We start from the raw sequence: 22,912 nt of genomic DNA, 5'->3' as shown, positions 1-22,912 counted from the left end.
CTGGACAGCCTAAAGTCTCTCAGATGCAATTGAAGTTTAGGGGGAAGGGAAGGGAAGGGAGCCTTCAGTTTATTTTCAGTGTTCCATGTGTACAAGTGGAGTGATGCTGCACTCAATGTCACTGCAGAGGCACAGCAGCACACTGAGTACATAAGACACGGGTAAAAAACTCCACACCTGTCCTTAAAATTATGCTAAGGATTTCATAATGAGGTGTGTGTGTGTGTATGTGTGTGTGTATTTAGGACATAAAGCAAGTTAAAACGTGATTTATCCTTAATCAGAATAAGATTGGGTACTTCCTAGAGTCTGATTCCTAGACATTTTAACCTTAAAGGGCTTCTGTCATGGTTGCTAACCAGATGAGAAAACTGAAAATTGTAAGCACTGCCTCAGATTACATAACTTTAGCTAACCAGTTCACTTGTGTAACTTAACAGTCGGTAGCATTACATTGTAAGAGGATGGAAATAAGAATGAGTGGCTTATTGGGAAGCTCCCAGTTCGTGTTCCAAGTATTATATGTTGGGTAAGCTTCTGGCATGGAAAAAGCCAGCTGCAGGCCACTTAGTTTTTTGGTTTTTTTGGTTTTTTTTTTTTTTTTTCTTTTTTGGTTTTTCGAGATGGTTTTTCTGTGTAGCCCTGGCTGTCCTGGAACTCACTCTGTAGACCAGGCTGGCCTTGAACTCAAAAATCCGCCTGCCTCTGCCTCCCAAGTGCTGGGATTAAAGGCGTGCCACCACCGCCCGGCTGCTGCAGGCCATTTAGTGATGTCGGGAAGATGTTGGGGAAATTTTGGGCTTTGTCCTAATACTCCCTGGAGCATTTTGCCGCCTTGTGGCTGTATTGGATTAGTCGCTCCCTGGTTTCCTGTTGATCTTTGTTCTAGGGCTCCTCCAGGGACTCACTAACACCCTCACTCCTCCAGGACTCATTGGGGTTTTGAACTTCAAAAATCCCGACTCCAGGAGAGCCCCTCCTCACAAGAGCACTTAGAGAAAGCCAGCACTGTGACAGCACCTAGCCGCATGCGGCCATGGCACAAAGGCACCCTGCACTCATGATTGTGGGGCCTGGAGAGGGAATGGGCGGGGGGTGGGGGGGTGGGGGGGGTGTCATCTATTTTCAGTGACCTAATTAAGAGTGCTTTAACTTCAAAAGCAGCAGAGGAAATCTTTAGCTTCTGTGCAGCAGAAGGGAACAGAAAACACTTGGAATGCATGGGGAGATTAATATCCAATATATGTATGTATTTGGGGTAAGGCAAACACAATAGGCAAAAAGAAAATGCAGGCCTGGGTAAGCACCCACACCAAATAATTAAAAGGTGAGAAATGGCTAATGAGTGTGAGAAGGCCTTGGGTGATTAACAACTCTAAATGTCAGATGCTTATCAGTCAGTAAGTAAAAACAATCCTTGGTGGTCTGGTGGTGGGAAGTAAGCCTTGCTGTCCTCGGTGGCTGGAGTGTAAGTCCTTTCTTCCATTTTTAGGGGATTGTGGTGCCAGTATCAAAAAAAAAAAAAAAAAGCCCTGAAATGAAGTGTTAACTTTGATCCATGACACTTGCAGTGGAGTAAGCAGGTTTTCTTATTTTAAGCCTTAAGGGTTTGAAGGTATACAGGGTTTTGGGTTTTTTTTTGGGGGGGGGTCCCCCTGGTTTTTGGAAACAATAGGAAGTGAAAAACACTGGCTTTACTTGTTTTCTTGGTTTTGGTGCATAAATGATCAAACAGGAAAGACGATGTTCTAATTCAGACATTTAAGATTGTGTCCATCCAAGGATTCTTGCACTTAATGTCTCTCCATTTGGAAGTATCTCCAAGACAAATGCACCTGACACCTGTGCTCCTCCCTGCTCAAGCTGCACTGTAAGGAAGTCTTCCCCAGACACCCTTTAAATTAGAAACTCCTCATTCCCCAGCTCCCCCTGCTTTATATGTCTCCGTTGTCTACAGATGCTGCCAGTGTCTGTCTGTCTCCATGTGTATTGCTGTGCCTGAACCCTCCCCTTAGACTGTAAACCATCTGAGGTCAGTGACTTAGAACAGGGAATTCAGATTGTAGGGACAGTGCTTGGCTGTTTGAAATGTTCTCCATTTGTGGGCAAATTGTTTTCAGAACTCTAGTGCTTGTAGCTCCATTTTTCCAATCCTGGGTTTGTAAGGAACTATGAAGCCTGGTGTGGAGGCACACACCTTTAGTCCCAGCACTTGGGAGGGAGGCAGAAATGGATATATATGAGTTCAATGCCAGCCTGATCTACATAGTGAGCCACAAGTCTCAAAACAAGAAAGGGCTCTGAAGAATGACTGAATCAGGCACTGCTGAAACACCTCTAGAATCTGACCATACGCTCCAGAGGGGCTTGTGAAATCCTTCACTTGGGGTGCCAGCAGGACTTCAAGGATGTGCTTTCGGGGTGTATAAAATCAGGTGTGGGAGTGTGTAAACAGGCAATAAATGGACGAAGGTAAAGGAGAATAGTGTGTATGGAAAGAGCTTTGAAAATGAGAGGAAACTCAAAGGATGGAGAGTAAAACACAAAGACATCAGTTTGGACTTATATTCCAAACAAGTAAAATGGGCTCAAAGACAGACATTGGCAAGAATAAGTTTTGAGTGACCAATTAAAACGACATGTTAACTTTATCTCAGATACTTTACTAGTCACCTTCCAGAACACTCCACAAAAGTGTTCAGTGTGTGTTTTGTTTGCTTGTTTGGGCTGTGAGACATACCTAAGGCTATATAGCCCAGGCTGTCCACAAACTGCAATTGGGCCTCCACCTCCCAAGTGCTTGGATTACAGGAGTTTGAGCCAGTGACTAGTCTGTCTCACAGCGGCCATGGTTTTCCTAGCAGAGGTGTTCCAAAGTGAAACCGTGCAACCCAAATAAATGTCATGTTATATGTCTCTGAAGTGGCCAGGGTAGGGGATACAGTAGTCTATATCTTGAATAATCAAAATCATTTATAATGGAATGAAGGAGTATGTACTTCGAAATGTGTCTGTTGGGTTTTATTTTTCAACCATACGTAATCCGTGCTGTTCCCACAACATGCTAAGTGACAGGACATAGAACTGTTTGCTATGTGTATGTGCCTTGAAGTGAAGTCATCTAATTATAATCTTTTAACTGCACAGTGGCAAACATCCCCACCACTCAAGCCCAGCTGCACCAAAAAGCCTATTCTAGCTCTTAGCACCTTCAGCTCTACCAAGCAGTGTTTAAAAGCAAAGCACCTGGATTGCACTCGTATTAGAAACTCGGGTATTCTTTGTTAAAATTTACTCAATATACTACTGCACAATTTACACTGAAAAAGAGGAATAGGAGAAAGAAAGAAACCCACCAACCCTTGGAAGGCAGAAGCAGGCGGATCTCTTGAGTTTAAGGCCGGCCTGGTCTACTGCCAGCCAGCCAGCCAGCCAGCGAGAGCTACAAAGTGACGTTCAAAACTTCATTTTCACCATGCCTGGGGCACATATGTAGACCATTTAGGTTCACAGCACAGTCACTCTAGCCTGGGAATGGATCCCATTGTTGGTTTTTCCCAGGCATCTTAGCTACATTTGGAAGATGGGCTCCTTTTCCACAGCATCTCCCACAGAGATTTAAAACACACAGACATGTATTGAAAACCAAACCCGGGAGGTGGGGTCGGAATAAGATGGGCGGCCAAAATCCGCCGCTAAGGAAGGGGGAGAAATTGCCTGAGGCTCACCGCAAGTAGGAGGCAAGGGCACCAGTGGGGCTTCTGAGGGCTGGTGTGCACACACAATGCTGTGCCAGGGCCTTCCCTCTGGCTCTCTCCACCTCCGGCCCCTTCCTCGGGTCTCTCTCCGCCTCACTCCACCCCCTGAAGGCGGTTGGTACATTCTAGATGACTCCAAGAGCTTAAAAAGGGCCCGGGAGGGCGGACTCCTCAGATTTGGTCTTGACCAGCCAGGGCTTCAAGCTGGTCTCCGGTGACTCCTAGTCCTGAGTCTTGATACCCTTGCGAGAGCTTTGAGCGTGGTGGGTCCCCGGCGTTTGGGGTCCGGGGTGTGTGTGGTTGTCTAGCCTGCAGCCGGGTTCCTTGGCGCGCTCGCGTCCTCCGCCGCTGGCCAGAAGAGACGCGCCCCAGCCCTGCGGGGATGGAACGGACCGAGCTGCTGAAGCCCCGGACCCTGGCGGACCTCATCCGTATCTTACATGAGCTCTTCGCGGGGGACGAAGTCAACGTGGAGGAGGTGCAGGCTGTACTGGAAGCCTACGAGAGCAATCCCGCCGAGTGGGCTTTGTATGCCAAATTCGATCAATACAGGTGAGCGCTCTCGGGCTTCTGCAAAGCTAGGTCCCCTCCTTTGAAAGGGAACTCCCCCCGCCCCCATCCCACCTCTGCACGGCTCTCAGATTTTCAGCTCTCTGTCGCCCGCGAAACCCCCCAGCCTCTGACACAGAGACACCCCACCTCTGCAGCCGCCGCTGGCACTGCACTACAGGACCCCTCGGGCCCCTTAGCACGTTAGAGCTCTGGCGGGGCAGCCGCCTAGAATTGACTGCAGAAGGTCAGAGGACTCTCCAGGAGATCACCCTACCAAACATTCAGAAAAGGGTGGTGGTGGGAGACACAACTCCAATTCAGACCTTCGTCACCAACCCTGGAGAGCTTTAATGTAAAACAGAGCTCTGATTTTGCCAGCTGTTACTATCCAGTTCCTCCAAGGCACTTTCACCTCCCCACTGAGGGTTGGCTCGCCCACTCTCAGGTTTTGCAAAATGGGCACATCGTGACCTTCGCAGCCCCCAAGCCTTTGGCCCTCTCTTGGCCCTGTTTTCCAGAATCTGGACGGGAAAACTAAATAAAGACCGCTACTTTCCGGGCTTGCTTGAATGAGGTGTCTGGTAGTCCGGGGACCTTTGAAGCCTTGATTTAGGGATTAAATCAGAATGATTAAGTCAGCCCTCTGGGGCCAGAGGAAAAGTAGTCACCTGGAGGTAAAGAGGTCAGGTGTGTGAAAGAAAGAGCAAGCTTCGCTGCTTGTACCTGATAGGCAGGCTAGCAGGAGGAAACTGGCTGGCGGAAAGGATAGCGGAGAATGGGGCTTTTCCTTGAAAATTGTCTCTCCTTAACATGTAACATATACAATAAAGTTTTGTCAGAAAGGACCATGTCAACTGTATTTTAGGACTTGTGAGTAGTAAAAACTAAGGACAAAGAAAGTGACATTTTGCCCTTGGGAGTGGTCTTAAGCAATTTCCTTTGATCTGGTCACTCAGTTTCAGGCTGGGTCCTACAAGAGTACACCTAACATGTCATTTTTTCGAGACAGGGTTTCCTCTGTATAACCCTGGCTGTCCTGGAACTCACTTTGTAGTTCCAGGCTGGCCTCGAACTCAGAAATCCTCCTGCCTCTGCCTCCCAAGTGCTGGGATTAAAGGCGTGTGCCACCACTCCCGGCTTACATGTCTAGCTCTTAAATGCTGGCAGGTAATGGCCAGTTTGTGGGCCAAGTTCTCTTCCAGTCATTAAGCCTAGTGAGAGACAAAGCTGTTCTTATCTCAGTTTCACCAGCAAAAGCCAGCCTGAAAAGAGTTAAGTAGTCTATACAAGGTCTGTTTCCCCATTATTGTTTAGGAGCCTCCCCTAAACCAGGGCCACTTGCAGCCCCTATGGCCTGAAAAGCTTTTACATAGCTCCTTGTATGGTGTATAAAATAAAAGTATTTACTGGAAGTCAACCATAATTTTTTTTAATTGGCATACATGTAATTTTATCATTTATTAAAAATTAAAGCAAGTATGCATACTAACAAGGTGGATCATTTACTTTTGCATAAAGAAATGTTGCTGAATATTTGTTATTTTGGTTTTACATCTGAATGAAAGATTATTAAACATGAAAAACAATAGGGGCTGGCCACGATACTTGCACTTGGGAGGTGGAGATATACCTATGTTCCGGGCAAACCTCAGCTCACAGCCTGAGCTACATGAAAACTCCAAGAAGATGCCCTCTGACCTTCACACCAGCACCACGGCACACGTATGCCCAAGTGCACACATGATACACACATTAACAATAAATATTTTTTATTGCTATGGAGACTGTGGTGACACAGACGAGGGCTACTGGGTACCAATATGTTTCACATTCCAGTTTATTTGGAATTAATTTTTGCCGTTCCTGTTTTCTATGATTCCACATTCTACTATGCAATACACAATTTAGGAACCTTGGGCTCTAAACCGCTAGGCAACTTCCTCAAGACCAGTGGTTCTCAACCTGTCGGTCACAACCCCTTTAGTGGTTGAACAACCCTTTCACAGAGGTCACCTAAGATCCCTATCCTTAAATACACATATTTATGTTATAATTCATAATAGTAGCAAAGTTAGATTTATGAAATAGCAACAAAAATACAGCATGTGGAACTGTATCACAGGGCCACAGCATTAGGAAGGTTGAGAGCCACTGCTCTAGACCTATAACAAATTCTTTTATTATAAGTAGCATCTCTGGCTAGGTTTGGCATTGTCCAAGAGAAATTAGCCAGGTATGCTGCACACAGCTCCTGCTGTCTAGAACAATGGCATTGCCAGGGAGTTCTTGTTTGACCCAAGGCACAGCTCATTAAGATACGGTGAAGTCCTGGGTGGGATGTATGTGGGCTATAAAGTAAGAAGAGCGGGAGACTGGCGAACAGGGGTGAATTCCATGGTATTGTGATCCTTAGTGCCTAGGATTTCTATCTGTGATCTGGGGACTGGGAGCAAGGCTCTGTGTGTCCCAGTACATCCAGACTGAGTTCTCTGAAGAAGTGTGCTGTTATACAGGAACCCTGATTGCTATGATTTAAAGGCTGTGTGTACAGCCTCTTCTTAGGTTGTAAGGAGCTAGAATATAAGGGAGACAAATAACTAAAAAGAAGATAATAGTCTGGGCGAGGATGGTGCACACCTTTAGTCCCAGCACTTGAGAGGCAGAGGCAGAGGCAGGCAGGTCTCTGTGAGTTTGAGGCTAGCCTGGTCTACAAAGAGAGTTCCAGGATAGCCAAGGCTGCACAAAGAAAAGCTATCTTGAGAAACCAATAGTGATGATGACTTTTATAGTACTTAGCAGCTCTCTGAAGACTCATATCCTGCAAGCACGTGCCCATGAGTTTGGGGTATGGTAGGGAGGACAAGACTGGAGGAAAGCGGCCCAGAGGGCCTGAGGGAGCAGATGACTAAATGAATAGCCAACCCTTTCTTTACCCTTAGAAACAGCAGTCTGGAGTGAATGTCACAACCAGCCACCTTTGCTGGTTAGATGCTAACAGCGGACTTACCGAATTACAACTTGAGAGATCAAGCATCCTTACAATGGTTGTTTTGGTTTAGATTTTCTTTTTCCCCTGCCAATTATAGTAGTAAAAGCTTTAGTATTCTGACCTAATGGAGCCTTTGTTCCAGTCTTACTTCAGCCCTCAGCTTCTTTGTGCAGAGATTTTTCTTGTGAGTGCTTTTGAATGCGTTGGTGTCAGCGCCTTAGTAGTAAAACCGAGCAGAATTCTAGAACTGTCTTTTATTGAAACCTCAGTCCTCAATGCCTACTTTAACAGCTAAAAGTGGGGAAAATGCCCCACACAGTAGCAGCGTTCTTTCCTGGAGTTGTTATAGGCTTTCCAAATACCTTCCCCGAGAATGCTACTTTTTATTAGTTTGGACTGATAAGCTCAGAGAAACTTGAAATTTGCATTATCTCTCCCCTCTTATCTATCCATACCAGTAGTTAAGGCTGAGCAGCTACCTCAGTAAAGTCAGTGATTCAAAATACAGAAAGGTCTTGTCATTCTCCCTGGACCAGGGGGAAAAAGGCATAAATTGAGAAGTCAAAATTCAGCTCTTGAAGATAGTTTTCATTTGTTCTGGCCTTTGAATTCGAAAACAGTGTTCTGGCTTTATCAAGGTAGAACGCTGGGGCTGGGATTCAGACTCCTGTGTGCACCAGACTCGGCAGGTGTTTCACTTTGAGAGTGAGCAGACCTTTGAAAGGCATCTTCCATTTCCAGGAAATGCATCTGGAGGCTGAGCACTGCTTTTTAAAAATAATGCCTTCCTTGTTTCAAAAACAAAGACCAAAAATGCATATTAAAGTGGCTCACAATTTGTTGGGGTCTAAGTAAGCAAACTGGCGCTCATTATTTTTAGATGGCTGCGTGAGCAAAACCGAACTATACATTGTGTTAACATTAAATGGGTATGAACTGTTGGTGGTGAGAGAAAATGGGTTTGCTTAAATGAGATTTTATGGCTCTGTGATCTATCCTGTCCTGGATTTTTGCAAAGATGAAAGATCGGTTTGTTTGGTTTGGTTTTGGGTTTTTTTTTTTTTTTTGGTTTTTCGAGACAGGGTTTCTCTGTGTAGCCCTGGCTGTCCTGGCACTCACTTTGTAGACCAGGCTGGCCTCGAACTCAGAAATCCGCCTGCCTCTGCCTCCCGAGTGCTGGGATTAAAGGCGTGCGCCACCACGCCCGGCTGGTTTTGGGTTTTTTTGTTGCTGTTTTTAGGTTTTTGTTTTATCTTGAATTTCCCTGAGTGGAGGGAAGGGAGACTGCAGTTGGAATCTAATACAGGAGAGAAAAAATAATTAATTAGTTAGTTTAAAATTAGTTTAAAAATAAAATAAAATTTTAATTAAATTAAATATTTAATAAATTTCTTTTTTAAAGAAGAACAGACCCTAAGCCCTATTGAATGTCTACATTTGAATGAAAGATTATTAAATAGAAAATGGAAAGTAAGACTGTCAGTAAAAGGGATGCTTGGGAGACGGGTAGAAGTACCAGGAGGTTAAAGTCATCAGCTACACTGTGAGGTCACAGCCTGGGTTACATGAGACCCCTGTCTAAAATACTTAATAATAACAAATTAAATGCTACTTTGTTATACTTATTTTTCCTAGTACTTTCCTCAGTGGACTATGTTTGCTTTTTTAGGTATACTCGAAATCTTGTGGATCAAGGAAATGGGAAATTTAATCTGATGATTCTGTGCTGGGGTGAAGGGCATGGCAGGTAATGTAAGAACTATTCACTCATTCCAGAAATACCTTTGGGGGTTCCTCCTCTTCTTAAGAGCACTTTTCTTAGATAAATCTATGTTTTGGGCAGGTGTGTTGACATGCACATTTAATCCCAGCGTAAGAGGCAGAGGCAGATGGACGTCTGTGAGTTTGAGGTAGTTATAAAAAGCCTTATGAGCCGGGCGGTGGTGGCGCACGCCTTTAATCCCAGCACTTGGGAGGCAGAGGCAGGCGGATTTCTGAGTTCGAGGCCAGCCTGGTCTACAGAGTGAGTTCCAGGACAGCCAGGGCTACACAGAGAAACCCTGTCTCGAAAAACCAAAAAATAAAAAAATAAAAAAAAATAAAAAGCCTTATTTATGTCACCTCTATGGAGTCACATTTTGGTGTGTACTCTATGCTAATGCAAATGCGTGCTGGTGACTCGTTCTTCACGAAGTTGAGGTTATACATACCCTTCTATTTTGTACATTTTCTCAACCTCTCAAGCTGTTAACTGCTTTTATAACGTGTTTTTAAATGGCTATTTGATAATCTCTAAGACTCATATTAGACTAGGTTATAGGAGTACACGGCAGCTGTCTTCAGACACACCAGAAGAGAGCATCGGATCCCATTACAGATGGTTGTGAACCACCATGTGGTTGCTGAGAATTGAACTCAGGACCTCTGGAAGAGCGGAATATGGTATATACAGTGAGTTCTAGGACAGCAAGGGATATATACTGAGACTCTGTCTCAAAATAAATAAGTCTATGTTTTGCAGTGCTAGGAATCAAATGCATATCTCTGGACACTAAGTGAGTACTCTACCTTCTAATGTCGAGATGCACCCCCCCCCCCATCTCCATTCAAGGTATTTCTTACAGCGTCTGGCCCAACACATGAACAGTAATTAGTGCCCGGCGAACCACTAACTTTAAAAAGACTAGCAATTTACATTTTAGAATTCTTTCTTTACATTGTCCCCTAATCTCAGCATGGAGTTAACATGGGGGCTGGGGTTTCAGGCACTCACTATGTACATTAAAATCAGACCCCCGACCCCCCCAGGGCCAGCAAGATGGCTCAGTGGGTAAATGTGTTTGCTACCAAGAATAATGAGTCTCTGTTCAGTTATTGGAATTCACAGAGTAAAAGGAAAGCACAAACTCTCACAAGAGAAAGAACTCTTTTACACATACACAGACACACACGTACATGCACGCACGCAGTAAACAAATAGATAAATGTAAGAAATAAACACAGAAACAAGCCTCTTTCCCAAATGAGTAATATTTCAAAGGAAGAAAATGCTCATCTTCATTTAAGCTCTCTGTCTCCTATGGAGTTAAACGGTTTTGGGAGCTGTGCTTAGCCCTGACCTTTGTAGTGTGCGAGGTGTGCGTGTCAACAACTGTGGGATCAAAGACCAAACCGGCACGATGTGGAGGTAGAAAAACTTGTCAGAAATTCAGAAGAAGTCTTTCTGCTTCCAGTTTACTCTTTAACCTCTTTACCAGGAAGGGAATTTAAACTAATGCTAAAGCGCCAACAGTTGTTTCCTTGTCTGCAGCTTGTACGTTTGCCAGTCTTGTTACCAACTGGATATTATTAGATTTTTAAACAAGATGTACCAGGTTTTGTTCTTAAAAATAACTCAGAGCCATTTTTGATGAGAGAAAAAAACATGCAAAATTACAAGGCTTTAGAGTGTGGGATCTCTGGGGAGCAAATGCTGCAATGAACAGTTGGTGAAATGGGGTAGTAAGCACTCATTCATTCACTATTTTTTTAAATAATTTTTCTAATTGTTATAATTGTGTTCAATATTAATTAATTAATCTATTTATTTATGTATTATAAGTACAGTGTAGCTCTCTTCAGACACACCAGAAGAGGGCATTAGATCCTATTACAGATGGTTGTGAGCCACCATGTGGTTGCTGGGAATTGAACTCAGGACTTCTGGAAGAGCAGTCGGTACTCTTAACCATTGAACCATCTCTCCAACCCATTCAGTATTTTTTTAAAAACAGATTAGCAAGGCTAGGGTTAGAGCATACAGACTCAAGAAACAGTCCTTTTATGGTGCATTGAAATATTAGCAGAATTCAACATGATGTAAATCCTAAAAATGATATACACTTATGTATTTTAATCATCCTTGCAGTTATTATGACTTCATATACCCAAATACTATTTGCTCTAAGATCACATGAATAAATTCCTTTTTACTTATTATACAGTTTGCTTTCTCCCACCAGTATCAGACGATCATCACAGGTCGGCTACTCCAAGGCAGTAAGATGGTAATACCAAGACCGCCTTATATCATCATTTCAGGATAAGCATGTATATGCACACATACACAGTCTCCCTCACACACAAAGAGGAAAAGAGGAAAGGCCTGTGGGGGGAAAACATAAAATATTCAATGATTCCAAGGCACTCAATTAACATGGATGAGTTACTTTGTTCTTTTAAAAATTTCTTTAATGAACCCCTCCCCCAGTGTGTGTATGTGTGTGTGTGTGTGCGCATGATGGCCGAGATTTAAAATCCAAGACCTCACACACTAAGTGAGCAATCTTCCCTCCTAATATTCTTTCATTATCAAACTCTAGCTCAACTTAAGAAGTTATTAAAACCTGCATTTTTTTCCCTGGGTATTGTGTCACACCTGAAATCTCAGCAAACCTGTAATCCTCCCTTCTAACACAGGAAGATCATGAATTGTATGACTGCATAATGAAGCTGTGTCTAAAAGATAACTGTAAACAAAACAAATATTATAGAAAAAATATACCAAACCAAAACAAACAGACAAAAAACTATGTTGGGGGAAAAAAAAAAAAGAAATGGTTTCTAAGTTTGTGTTTTGTTACCGTATCACTGTGACGACACTTTTAAAGCATTAGCCGCTCTTTAGTGGGAGTGGACATTAAAGCTGTAAGTCACATGCCTTGATGTGGATGATGTGTGGTTATTGTGCCCAGAGTCACAATGCTAAAGTGCAAATTGATAGATTTAAAACAGAGCATCTGAAATGCATTAGGTCCAGAGAGCTTCTGGACACTGTATCCGTTTACGCTCAACCGATGGGCTGCTGGACCAACCACTGAGTTCATCTGTCGTTTTGTGCATATATAGCAGTATTCACGATCACACGGACTCCCACTGCTTTCTGAAGCTGCTGCAAGGAAATCTAAAGGAGACACTGTTTGACTGGCCTGACAAAAAATCCAACGAGATGATCAAGAAGTCTGAAAGAACCCTGAGGGAAAACCAGTGTGCCTACATTAATGGTAACATTCTATACTCTGGTCTATGAGGGTGTTGGAAAAACTGAACTCTTAGCTAGACATGTTGATGGAAAAATGGCCTAAACGCAGTGGGTTTCTAAGGCTATAAAGCAGGGTTGGACTCATTCATTCAAAACATGTGCATGAAGATTACCATTCATTGGAAAGTCATTTATCTGCCCAAGCTTAGAACAAGAGAAATAGGGATCTGAATTTATACAAAAGAGTTGTGTCTAATTGGGCAACATACAGTGCGTTTGTATTAGAAAATGTAACATGTTCTGGAAGTGATTAAGAACATTAGCTAGTGCCTTTTTTTAAAAAAAAAAAAAAACTGCATACAGCATACCCAAAAAGCCTTTCTCAAGAGAAATTTTGTGATGTATATTGTTGGGCAGTGACTTAAGGACATCTTACCAAGAACTTGTTCTTTCCCCTACATGTCATCTGAAATATCCCCAAATGCTTCCCAGGAGAGGCAGGGAGTTTACTTCTAGTTCTAAAAAGGATCACAACTTTCCAAAGATTCATGGAAACATATGAGATTCATAATCTTTACTCTCAGATATATATGAGACTGCCAGTACAGATGAAGATGAAATAACTTGTCTGGAATCACTCAGTTTTTAAATGTGTAGCCAGTATTTGAATCAAAGCAGTTTGAGTCCAAACATATGCTTTTAATAAGGATGCTGTCCTGCTTATATAAAATGAAATATTACAGTCTTTCTCTGGCAAGCACAGTGCTTCCTTCATATATCTTAAGTCTAGAATTGGCCTTGCTACTTGGCTCTAGCTTGTTAAGATTATTAGTTTAGGAATGCAGATCACTTACAGAGATCTGACTGGAGGGGAAACATTTTCTCTTCTATTCATATTACATGAGGCTATGGTTTCCTCCATAGATGTTTTCCTTTGTTTTCTCAAATATTTCAGGGTTGCTGTGTAGGAGGCACACCACCGTTATGAGGACAGACTTGTCACCTGTACCATAGCACAATAAAGCTAAAAGCTTCCTAGAATAATTACTTTCAGTTGGAATCAGAATCTTTGAGAATGTACATTGGATATGAAAAAAGAGCTTTGTCAGGGATCTTCAGTGCAGAAGCCAGCCATGTAAATTGAAGGAGGGAGCCGCAGATTTGGGATTAAAAAGCTTTGGTGAGGACCTGATGCACACTAAAAGGACAGGAGTGTTGCCAACCCAGTGAGATTGTCCTGACTCTTTTTCCATAGAAGTGTTAAGTTCTGGGTTTTAATGTTAGTTTTTGCCAATCAGTAAGATATGAGATGAGTTATACTGAATAGTTTTTGTAGACTAATTACTCCTCAAATACATTAAAAGCTACAAGTTTCCGACCTCTGGTTTTTACAGGTCAGAGGTGGGCATGGGTATGATCGGAGGAGGTTCCCAGTCCTTGCAGAGAGTGGAACCTTGAGGAAATGGCAGCGGAGGGCAAGGTTAAATGGAAAAGAAGAAGGAAGATGGGGTTAGGCAGGAGTTATGAGGACCTAAACAAGATCAAGACATGAGCCTCTAGGAACAGTGGAGAGATGAGCTCTCCCCTATCAGCAGAACTGTAATTCAGAATGTCTTTACCCATATGGTGGCAACCTACAGCATAGGGTAAAGGTGAGATGAGACAAGAGTTGGAGCAGAGACCCAGGAGCCTGTTTGAAGTAGGAGGAGGTCGACAGGACTTGGCTAGGTGACCTTGATAAAAGACACCAAGAAAGCCGGGCAGTGGTGGCTCACGCCTTTAATCCCAGCACTTGGGAGGCAGAGGCAGGTGGATTTCTGGGTTCAAGGCCAGCCTGGTCTACAGAGTGAGTTCCAGGACAGCCAGGGCTACACAGCGAAACCCTGTCTCAAAAAAAAAAAAAAAAAAAAAAACCAGAAACAAAGTCACCAAGAAACGTGCAGTAAGACTGGAACAGGGTGCACCAGGCACACAAAAGAATAAGAGACAGGGGCTACAGTGCTCAGACTCAGAACGGTGAGGTTCATGCATGAGCCCTGGACTCTTCTAAAGAATGAGTGACTAGATCTAGTTGTACATCAACAGGTGCTAGATCATCTTGGCTTTATAAGTACAAAGTGTTGCTGTGCCATGTAACTCCAGCACTCGAGAGGCTGAGACAGGAGGGGCTTTCAAGTTTGAAGCAAGCCGCGGGGGCTACATAATGAGTTGAGTGTCAGCCTAGGAGACACAGAAATCCTGTCTCAAAAAGAGAACACTGGGCAGAGCATAATAATACACACCTTTAATCTCAGCACTCCAGAGGCAGAGGCAGGTGGATCTCTGTTACTTTGAGGCCAGCCTGGTCTACAGAGCGAGTTTCAGGACAAACCAAGTCATGAAAAAACTATCTTAGAAGAAAGAGAGAGGAGAGAGAGAGAACATGGGTTTTTTGTTTTTTGGTTTTGTTTTGTTTTGTTTTGTTTTGTTTTGTTTTGTTTTGTTTTGTTTTGTTTTGTTTTGTTTTATCTTCCTGGAAATAGTTCTTCCTGGTTGGTTATCTCTAGGCCAGGCTCACAGTCAAGCTACAAGATGTCATCTCAGCCTTCTCTTTGCTTTTTTCCTGTGGTTGAACTTATTTCCTGAACTCAACAAACTGTTCTTGCTTCACACCCTTGTTTGGGTAAGCATATCTTCCAATGTCTCTTCATGAAAGGAGGCATGGACAGTAAATTCTTGAGACTTCCTAATATCTAAAGACAACAACAACGAAACAACAGGCACCCTGTATTCAAACCTTATAAGTTGACAGATGAAGTAGCTGGGTGTGGATTGTGACCTGTCAGTCACGGCCCCTCAGAAGTCTGTGTCTTTGCATTTCAGTGTATCCTACTCCTGTTGAAAGTCCTTTGTCATTCTGACTCTTGCTTTCTCACTGAAAGACCTTCTGGAAGTATTTGGAATCTTAACATATGCTGCCTTTATTCTGTCCCCGTGTCCTTTCACGGTAATACGGTCACCTAGGGACACCTTGTTCTGACAGGTGCTTGGTTCAGTTCAGTTTGGACATTTGGCTCGTGCCCATCAACACAAGAACCGTCCTCATGTTGTTCCTGTGAATTCTGTCTCTGAAAGGCCTCTTGTTTGGATATTAAGCTTCCTGGACTTCTCCTTTGATCTTTTTCTGTTTCCTATTATTTTAATCTTTGGGTTTTTTGTTTTTGTTTTTTTTAATTCTTTGAGCCTTCCTCAACTTTTTCTGCCAGCCCTTCTGTTCAGGTTTTGTTTTACTTGGCGATCCTCCTGCTTCTGCCTCCTCAGCGTTTCCTACAGGTGTGCACTACCGCACCCCACTGTCTTTTTCTTTGGAGAAGCCTTTTTGAGGCCAGGGGTGTAGCTATGCTGGTGCTCCCTTAGTTTGTGTGCACCAGGTACTACTGGCTTCCATCCCCAGTCTCACATAAACCAGCCCTGCACTTAGGAGATCGGAAAAGAAGGATCAGGAGTTCAGAGTGACCGTGGGTTGGATGAGACACTCTCTCCACGAATAAATAAATAAAAACAAAAATCCTTCGATTTCCCACTCCCCTCTGGGTGTTTTGTCTCAGGGAGAATGCTAATAATAGACTTTCCCAGCTCCCCTTGGTGTTCTGTTGGAACTTGTTTTTCCAGGCTGCTCAAGGCCATACTCTGACTTCTGGACTAGAGGCTAACTCAGTTGTGTGCTCATGTGTAAAATCTAAGGACAAAAAAAAAAAAAAAAACCCTCACTTGGTGGCCCCCAATACAGGATGGGGCTTACTGACAGGCTCGCTCGCTCTCTGAGGATCAGGCAGAGACCTTTAACAAAGGTCCAAGAGGTAGAATGCTTCCATCTCAGGCTGGAGATGGAAATCCTGGATGATGTTTGGCTGGTGAAGAAATCTGGACAATTGTCAATCACGTGTGGCCTGAGGCTTCACTCGCTTGCTTTTAACATCAACCAGTCCTGATCCCTGCTGTTGGACTCCTTCTAGTTCTAGATAGCAAATCTCCATCTTTGGGGGTTGGAAGCAGGGGGGGGGGATGGTGAAGTGGGATTCAAGATCCTATTTCCTAAATAGGCTTTCAACCAGTCAGTTGTCTTTAGCCCAGTCTTCACTCCTTTCCAGAAGGACCTGGGACTGCCCATTCCTGAGCTATTTGAGAGTTTCAAAATACAGGGTTGGGGTTTTTTGTTGTTGGTTTTGGGGTTTTGGTTTGGTTTATTTTGGCCTTTTCCCTGAGTGGTTTAGGATTTTGTTTTTCTCTCTTTTTTAACAAAACTACCTTTTAAGCTTACAAGTTCTTATGAATGTTTTCTTTCGCACTATATTTTATCTTGATTTAGTCTTTGACTATAATGTAAGACAGCTTGCAGGATTGATGCCTATGTGGCACTTACTATCCATACATAACCAGCAGCTTAAGTCTAATATGTATTCATTCCATATTCATCGATATCAATTAAAGATTGTGGGTGATTACGAACGTTTTTTTGCCTTCAGCTGCCGTCTTGATTCCTTCGTTGTTTTCTGTCCTCTTTGGTCTGTAAAGATTCCATTGGCTTACACCGAGTAGAGAACGTCAGCCACACAGAGCCTGCCGTGAGCCTCCACTTGTACAGTCCACCTTTCGATACATGCCACGCCTTTGACCAGAGAACAGGGCATAAAAACAAAGTCACCATGACATTCCACAGCAAGTTTGGAATCAGGACTCCATTTGTAAGTACAGTTTCCTGGGTTCAAATGACTTAGAAGGAGCTAGGGAGATGGCTCAGGAGTTCAGAGCACTTGCTTCTCTGGCAGAGGACCCACATGGGGACCACATTATCGTTAACACCATGTCTAGGAGACCTGATGCCAGTGTCCACGTATGATCTCTATGGGCAGTTACGCATATTGTACTCATGCACACATGTAAGCATACCATAAAATGAATCTAAAATGGTGGCGCACGCCTTTAATCCCAGCACTCAGGAGGCAGAGGCAGGCGGATTTCTGAGTTCGAGGCCAGCCTGGTCTACAAAGTGAGTTCCAGGATAGCCAGGGCTATACAGAGAAACCCTGTCTCGAAAATAAATAAATAAATAAATAAATAAATAAATAAATAAATAAATAAAAGAATCTAAAAAATATACATGACTTAGGGGATTGGCAGTAGTACATTGTGTGTAGGCTTTTATTGACCTAAGTATTATTTGATGTGCTGGGGAGATGGCTCAGCGGTAAGAGCTATGGTACCTTGCAGAGGACCTGCATTTGCTCAGCAGATAAGAACTATGGTACCTTGCAGAGGGGACCTGCATTTGGTTCCAGGATGCATGTGCAGCAGCTCACAACTGCCTTTAACTCCAGCTCCAAGGAAATCTGATGCCTCTGCCTCCTTGGGCACCTTCAGTCACATGCAAATATCCTCCCCACCCCCACCAGGCAAGCGCACACTTACACATTATTTGAAAGCTAAAAATAATAAGCATTAATTAAATATCATAAATCTATGATATTCTTGGACGAGTTCACAGGATAGAAGACCAGTCTCTCCTAAGTATGTCTTAAACCTTGAAGATAATTCAGTTTTAAAAAATTAAATTAGATGCAAAGACTTGTTTCTTGAGAAACTTCAATATGTATGTATGTTCATTCCTAAAGAAAATGTCTTTTTCACTTGGGAAATTGGAGTGAAGTCTTTATTTGGCCTCTTTCCCACTAATATGACAATATTTAGAGGACTAGTTTACTGGGACATCAATAAATTGTGTTTGCTAAAACTATCTGAAGCTTGTGTTTTGACTGGCACATGTGCTAGCTAGTTCATTGAGATGTAATGTCCTTAGATCACAAATATATTGGGATATGCTAAGACATCCTTCTTGAAGGACAAGCATTTCCCCCCATAAGGCAACCAATATTACTCTGGTAGGATAGTCTTCTGCCATTGACAAAATAAATTGGAACGGACTTCATTTAGTCATGAATGAAGTAGGAGACATGTCAAGAAATAGCACATGGAAATAGGCTGCTACAATCCTCAGGTATCTTACTGACCTGTTTTGCCTTTGTCCTTCACATTCAGAACTCCAAAAGGTTTTCTTATCACAAGAAGAAAGCCATTAGGATGCATTGCCAAGGTTAGACTTTCAAATTCTGCTTGGAAAACCAACCACTTAGAGAACAGTGGTTCTCAACATTCCTAATGCTGCACACACACACACACCCACACAAAACCATAAAATTATTCTCGTTGCTACTTCATAACTGTCATTTTGCTACTGTTAAGAATTGTAATGTGAATATGAGTCTTCCCATGGTCTTTGGAAGGTGCGGGGTCACGACCCATACATAATTTGAGAACTGCTGACTTGGAACAGCTTATATGCCCTGTGCAAAAATTCTTACACAGCTTTCTCTTTTCTTTTCTTACAGACAACTTCAGGGTCACTGGAGAACAACTAGGGCCCACCAAGCCCTTGGAAGTTTCGCTTTCTGATCCTCTGAATGTTTTCCCTTGGACAGAGAGGCCACCCACCATTTGCTGTCCAGTTATACAGTTAAACAAGGCTATGCTCAGTTCTACTGCATAGGCTGTGTCCTAAGGAGGCAAACAATGCCCTGAGCTATGCAGGTGGAAAATCCTACTAAAGAAAAAGTCACTTGATTTTTTTTTAAATTAGGCATTTACTTCATTTACATTTCAAATGCTATCCCGAAAAGTTAAGTTTTTAATGACCAGGTTCTTTTGTCCTCTAACTCTGTTGGGGGTGGGGGAGAGGTTGTCCATGGAAACTCTGCTTGGACTTTTGGTGGGTTTTTTTCAGCCTTAGGAAACACTCTGGTCTCTGAACTCTAATAATCAATAAGTAAAAATAAGAAACCTCAAACTATATGTGTCTGTTTTCATACCTGGAAGTCTCAATGTGGAAATCCTTAATATACTTTGTATATTCTTAATATTTGTCAAGAATTTTTTTTTCAACCCTATTTGACAAATTCCTATGCTGTGGAGACTAGGGACGCATAGAGCAGTTTGTTGCTTGGTAGTGACCAGCACGGGGTTAGAGATGTGCGTGAACCCAGACCTCCTGCAAACAAAAACTGAAACTCAAGTGTAATGTGTGCCACCACCTTGAGCTGCCACCAAAATTGCCAAACAACTTTAATAAAACTGGATTTGAGAAGAACTACACATTGCCTTTTTTGATGCACATGGTTTTTTTTTAAAAAGATAATATAAATAATAGTTTCTTAGATTTAGATAAATTACTGAAGCAATTTAAAAAGATATTTTGGTTTGGGAGGGTGTGTGTGTGCGCGTGTGCGAGCGCGTGTGCATGTGTGTGTGTATGTGTGTGTGTGTGTGTGTTGTAGGGGTGAAACTCGGGTTTTCTTGAGTGGTAGGCAAGTACTTCACCATTGAGCATCTTCCCATCCCAAAAGATGCTTCTATGATACAGGCTTGTAAAGGCCAAGGAGCTACATTCACAGCAACTTCGGTGCCTTATTTTCACTAATTGACAAGAATACCAACACAAGGACACTGTTGCCCAAAAATGTGTGTCATTTTTTCCATGTGTTCAAATGGGGTTTTACTTCTGTAAACAGACACCACAACCAAGGCAATTCTCATTAGAAAAACATTTAATGGGACTGGCTTACAAGTTCAGCAGTTCAGTCTATCACCATCAAGGCAGGAACATGGCAGCATCCAGGCAGGAGAAGCTGAGGGTTCTGCATCTTCATCTGAAGGCTGCTCGCAGAATACTGACTTCCAGGCAGTTAGGACTAGGGTCTTATAGCCCACACCCACAGTGACACATGTACTCCAACAAGGCCACACTTCCTAATAGTGCCACTCCCTGGCCCAAGCCTACACAAACCATCACAATAACTAACATGTAAACACTGAGAAATGTTTTAGAAAGTAGATTCTTTTTTTTTTTTTTTTTTTTTTTTTTGGTTTTTCGAGACAGGGTTTCTCTGTGTAGCCCTGGCTGTCCTGGAACTCACTTTGTAGACCAGGCTGGCCTTGAACTCAGAAATCCACCTGCCTCTGCCTCCCAAGTGCTGGGATTAAAGGCGTGCGCCACCACGCCCGGCTTTAGAAGGTAGATTCTTCACATCTTAAACCTTGAAGTAATTGGGCAACATCAGGCTATAGTGCATTTTCCCTGGCTCAGCAAGGGTCTCCTGAAGAGGCCATTACTCCAGTCTGCTGCCGCCCCAACCCACCTTTTTCTGTTTCTGTTACCCTCCTAGTCTACATACACATTTGAGTTTGCTGCCCCAGGTTTAGACAGTTTTCTTTAAAATGTCTCTTGTCATCTTGGAGTAGGCAATCTTGGGACTCAGTTGGGAAGTAAAACCTCTGAAAAGAGTTTCTAGACCTATCACCCCGGAAGCATTTACATTAAGCTTCTTATCTTTGAGATGGATCTTAACATTTATTGGATGTTTACCCCATAGTAAAGATTATTCGAAGTTACTTGGACATAACACAATTATTCATTCTGGAAAGCAAGGCCTAGTATATTAGATACTGCTACTTTTCTCCTATGGCTACAATATAATAATATATATATATATATATAATGAATATGTAATATATATGTGTATATATATATATATATAACATATAGATATAATCACATACAATATAATAGCCTAAAGTGATGCAGTTGTACAGTTTGCTATCCACTCTTGTCATAGAAGTCTAACCGTTTAATGGCACTAATCAGAACTTTGTCCCTTTCTGTAATTTCTGAGCAGGAACTGTTGGTGAAGGCCCCCAGCCTCCTGACTGACCCTTTCTATCTTCAAAGCTAGTGATGGCAGGTTGACCTCTACAGGTCATCATATCTATTGCCTTCCACTTCACTTCTGTATCCTACTTTGAGAAATTCATGATTGGATGATGTCTCCATCTCAAGTTTGTGCCCTTAATCATATCTGTCAGACTGTAGCATTAGTAGGTCACCAAGATGTATTTTGGGCCGGGCATGGTGGCTCACGCCTTTAATCCCAGTACTCGGGAAGCAGGGGGAGGCAGATTTCTGAGTTCAAGGCCAGCCTGGTCTACAGAGTGAGTTCCAGGACAGCCAGGGCTACACAGAGAAACCCTGTCTCAAAAGAAAAACACAAAACAAAACAAACAAAAACAAAACAAAAAGATGTTGGTATTTTGGGTAGGGAACCCTCCTATCTATTCCAGCCGATTTGGTGACCCTCAGTGAGCCCAGTCTACCTCACATGCCAGACATAGTCACTGTGACTAGGTCTCCTCATCCCATTATAATTTCAAAGTCCAAAAGTCTTACCCAAATCTCACTCAAAGTAAGTATGAGGAAGACTGTTGTGTGGCACTATTCCTGGGGAAACGTGAACAAACATCTGCTCTCCCCAGACGGGGTACTGACACTAAGCCAAAGTAAGGATCAAGTCCAACTTTCTGAATCAGTGAGTTTTATTGGGATTTTTTTTCAGGAATGTGGGTGAAGAGTACCTGACAGGCAGAAGTGAAGTGACCCAAAGACAGTTACATCACCCAGAGCCCACCCAGCATGAGTGACAGGTCACACAAGCTGGGGACCTGAAGCTCACTGCGCAGCCTGCAGGCGGCTCTACATGCAGGTCAGCGAGTCTGAGCATCTTCCAGGCAGCCTGGCTGGTCTTGACTTTTTCCTCACAGCCCTGCCATCGTCTTCTTCCAGGCTGTTCAGCAGGTATCTGGGTCTTCACCATTCTCAGCTCCACTGGTCTCCGCCCATTCAAGGTGGCTCAGCTGGTCTGAAAGGATCTCTCAACAATCATTACTATTATATATACTTGGGGTGGAAGGGATCTAGTATATCTGTTCAGTTTCAGGGACTTCCTGAAGCCTTCCGGTATTTACTTCCTAAGGCTAAAGAGCATCCTAATATGATGAATTGTTTTGCCTCCCTTTAGGACATACTGTGCCTTAAGTTTTCCTCCAAGATGAAAGCTTTTATAGTGCAGGAAGCTGCTAGGCAACACTTTTCTATTGACTCTGCAACACAATTCCTTTGTATATCTGGGCTGATTGAGTTAAGACATATATGCCAGAGGTCCCCAACTAAGATATTAGAAATCTAGGGCAAGATCTCAGCAACCTCCTTAAACTCACTCTCCATGTATTTAGATAATTCACAGGAAAAGCAGCCAGAGCCACATCCATTTTTGACCCATTATACTAAGGCAAAAGTATTAAGTGTAGTTGTTTATATTTTTAATGTTTTTTTTTTAATTTTGTGTGCATTGATGCTTTGCCTGCATGTACATCTGGTTAAGCATGTCAGATCTTAAAGTTACAGACAGTTGTGAGCCACCGTGTGTGTGCTGGAAATAGGACCCAGGTCAGCTGGAAGAGCACTCAGTGCTCTAACCACTGAGCAACCCCCCAGCCCCCTGGTTATTTTATTATACTCATTCTGTACATAAATATTTTAATTATAATATTCTTGTGTGTGGTTTCTTATATCTTAATTTGTATTATATTTCCTTAGTTTAGTGTGTGTGTGTGTGTGTGTCCGTATGGAAGTCAGTAAACACCCTGGAAGAGTCAGTTTTTTCCTTTCAC

The 22,912-nt window shown here is 42.9% G+C and overlaps 1 protein-coding gene across 1 annotated transcript; it reads left to right on the top strand.

Moving 5' to 3' along the window:
• The first annotated feature begins 3,911 nt into the window (after positions 1–3,911).
• Positions 3,912–19,502, top strand: Cdo1 (cysteine dioxygenase type 1). Its single transcript, XM_085833683.1, has 5 exons — positions 3,912–4,310; positions 8,969–9,046; positions 12,187–12,341; positions 16,874–17,043; positions 18,745–19,502. The coding sequence occupies exons 1-5, from the start codon at positions 4,141–4,143 to the stop codon at positions 18,772–18,774; spliced, it is 603 nt and encodes a 200-aa protein (XP_085689809.1). The 5' UTR covers positions 3,912–4,140; the 3' UTR covers positions 18,775–19,502.
• The last annotated feature ends 3,410 nt before the right edge of the window (positions 19,503–22,912 follow it).

Source organism: Mus caroli, unplaced genomic scaffold (genome assembly GCF_978045245.1).
Source record: "Mus caroli unplaced genomic scaffold, Mus_caroli_1 scaffold_19, whole genome shotgun sequence".
Lineage (NCBI taxonomy): Eukaryota > Metazoa > Chordata > Mammalia > Rodentia > Muridae > Mus > Mus caroli.
This window is presented reverse-complemented; position numbering and strand designations above follow the sequence as displayed.

What these genes read in the sequence shown, in the direction of transcription:
- Cdo1 (XM_085833683.1), top strand. Translation starts at nt 4,141, where the DNA reads ATGGAACGGACCGAGCTGCTGAAGCCCCGGACCCTGGCGGACCTCATC. An exon ending in GCCAAATTCGATCAATACAG is followed by an intron (nt 4,311 to 8,968) that starts GTGAGCGCTCTC and finishes TTGCTTTTTTAG; the next exon opens with GTATACTCGAAATCTTGTGG. An exon ending in TGGGGTGAAGGGCATGGCAG is followed by an intron (nt 9,047 to 12,186) that starts GTAATGTAAGAA and finishes GTGCATATATAG; the next exon opens with CAGTATTCACGATCACACGG.